The sequence below is a fragment of the Chrysochloris asiatica genome, unplaced genomic scaffold, assembly GCF_000296735.1.
Source record: "Chrysochloris asiatica unplaced genomic scaffold, ChrAsi1.0 scaffold00165, whole genome shotgun sequence".
NCBI lineage: Eukaryota > Metazoa > Chordata > Mammalia > Afrosoricida > Chrysochloridae > Chrysochloris > Chrysochloris asiatica.
Window position 1 is genome coordinate 5,447,506 of NW_006408683.1, and position 2,469 is coordinate 5,449,974.

The 2,469-nt window shown below is 49.7% G+C and overlaps 1 protein-coding gene across 1 annotated transcript in view; it reads right to left on the reverse strand.

Annotated features, from left to right (window-relative positions):
- LOC102831276 (cytochrome c oxidase protein 20 homolog) overlaps nucleotides 1-959 on the reverse strand; it is an 11,469-nt gene extending 10,510 nt beyond the window's left edge. Inside the window, exon 1 of the mRNA XM_006871285.1 lies at nucleotides 918-959. Within this exon, the coding sequence (XP_006871347.1) occupies nucleotides 918-959 (42 nt within the window). The remainder of the gene's footprint in view (nucleotides 1-917) is intronic.
- Between the last annotated feature and the right edge of the window lie 1,510 nt (nucleotides 960-2,469).

Below are 2,469 nucleotides of genomic sequence, written 5' to 3' on the forward strand. Positions count from 1 at the left end.
CCGACTCATAGCGACCATATACAGGGTTTCCGAGGCTGTAAATCTTTACGGGAGCAGAAAGCCTCATCTTTCTCCCGCGGAACAGCTGGTAGTTTCGAACTGCTGACCTTCTGGTTTGCAGTCGATTCGTAACCACTATGCTACCAGGTCACTAGTGGCTCCGAAAACCCTATACAAGGTCTCTATGAGTAGAAACTACCTCCACGGCCCTGAACCGAGACTAACAGAAGTGCATTACTGAGAACTTGTGTGCAGCCATCCACAGATCACAAAATGTTTAAACATGCTTTGTTTGGAATAAACCCATGCACGTATGAGCTGGAATCTTAGCCAATACCTTTGGGCTTAGCCTCGTATAGGTCCAGAAGCTGGGTTTAAGCAAGGGGTTAAATCTAGTCAGAATACACTGCTGAAAAGTGGACAGGCGAGGAGAGCACCAAGTGAACACTCAATCCATCTGACCCTCCTGCTCTGGATATAATCATGTATTTATTCCCCAGCACCTTTAAAGTTACGTGAAGAATATATATAAGACACTTTTTTCTCACTCCTCTTACCTTCACTATTCACCTTTACTAGTAAATTGCAATGCAGTGCCCTTTTCAGCACAAATTTCTTGCTAAAAGATTTGGTCCTGTTATGTATGACCTGCAGTGTTTTTAAAAAGTACTGCCCCTCCTCAAAATCTGGTCAATTTAGTCATGGCAATATAGATAAAACCATGGAGGTGAAGGGGAAATTTTCAAAACCAAGATGGTATACCAGAGAAGCAAGTGACACGTGCTCCTAACTCGCGAGAGGTGGTTTTCCTAGCTCGCCCCCATTCTTCACCCACCAATGCCCCACGCCTAAGGCGGAGGTGCTGGAGCTCAGAGCTCCGTGCGCTCCACCACCACCCCGGAGGCCCGCCGGGTTACCTTCCCCTTCCCGGGCTCGCCAGGTCCCGACTCGGCGGCCATGAGGACGAGTCTGCGCCGCCTCCAAAACCGAAATAGCCACCAGAGCGGTGGAACCGTTGCTCACCACCTCGGCTCAGGGCGCTTAGAGTCGGCCGGGGCGGTGTCCGCCTCCCCTCTGCCCCGCCCTACGTGCGGCGGCCGCCATTTTAGGGAACGTTTTTAATTCTCCGCAGTGGCTGCGCAATGAGCGTCGGCTCTGTTGCTGCCATCTCCTTTGTTCAATCGAACTCTCCATCAGGCACTCTTCCCAGCCCTGCACTTGTCCACCAGGGCCAGGAGAGTAGGCGAAGGGCTCATGAAACAACTCTGCCACCTGAATATGACGGGTGGAACAGAGCCCTAGGGCTCATCTAGACTGCTTTTCCCGCCTGAGCCCACTCGTTCCGCCCCAACCGCCATCTTTAACCGTCGCCGGCGCGGTCTCGCGCCCGCGTTTACAAGCAGCGGGCGCGCGCGGAGGGGCGGGGCCCTGGTGGAGGGAGCAGGCGCGCCGCCGCCGCTTTGTTTTGTAGGGCAGAGCCGGCGGCCTGAGTCAGCCCTACTCTCAGCCCCAGCCCGGTGCTGGGAAGTCGTCCCGCATTTCCTCCGCGGTCCTCGTCCCATTAAGTGTCCTTTGTCCTTGCGGCCCGAGAACAAGCCCTAGATGCTACCGACAGCTCCACCAGGCACAAGCAGCCATTTAGTCCCAAGTGCCTACCTCCCAGAAATTGCTCCCACGCCTACACCACCTACTTCCTGTTTTAGTTTCTTTATTTAGTGTCTTTAAAATAGCACCACTCGGTTCTCCTAAAGGAGACTGGGACAAAATGGAGGGAGCAACTCTCTAATGAACATGCGTCAGGACATTTTGTCCGTTGTGTAAGACTGGATGGGGAAGTGGAGGTGGAGAAAAAGACTTGTGCATTTACCTAAAAAATGTCTTCAACATGCATTTTTAATGTGAAATAGTGTTCCACCCTATACACCCTTAAGTAATATAAATAGCCATGGCTATGTGCTAATGTGTCACATAAACACTGAAATTAGAGGATGTAAACCAAGAATGGGTGCAAACTGGTCTGGTGTAAAATAGGGTTGAATCAACTTTTCAGCAGTCAAAATAACTACAATGCTACAACTCATTTGCCGGAGTTTTAATGTTTTAATTGTTGGGGTCTTTTTTGTCATTACTTTATACCTCCTTTGTTAGTGTCCGTATCTTTATATTTCAAAGAGTACTTTTAGGGAACTGCTGAGTAGAACGTATCGCTGTGCAGAATCATGCTGTTTCTATTCACGCCGTTATGTTGTAATGTTAGCAACAATGATTTCGTATTGATAGTGTTGTTAAGTGCCTGGAGTTAGTTCGGATTCACAGCAATTCTGTGTAGGGTTTCCGAGGAGCAGCTGGTGAGTTTGAATGGCCCACCTTGCGATTCAAACCTACCTGTGTCCCAGTGCTTACCTTACAGCGCCACACCAGGACTCCAATTTAATATTGTTGATGTTAAGTGCCCATAGTGACCCTGTT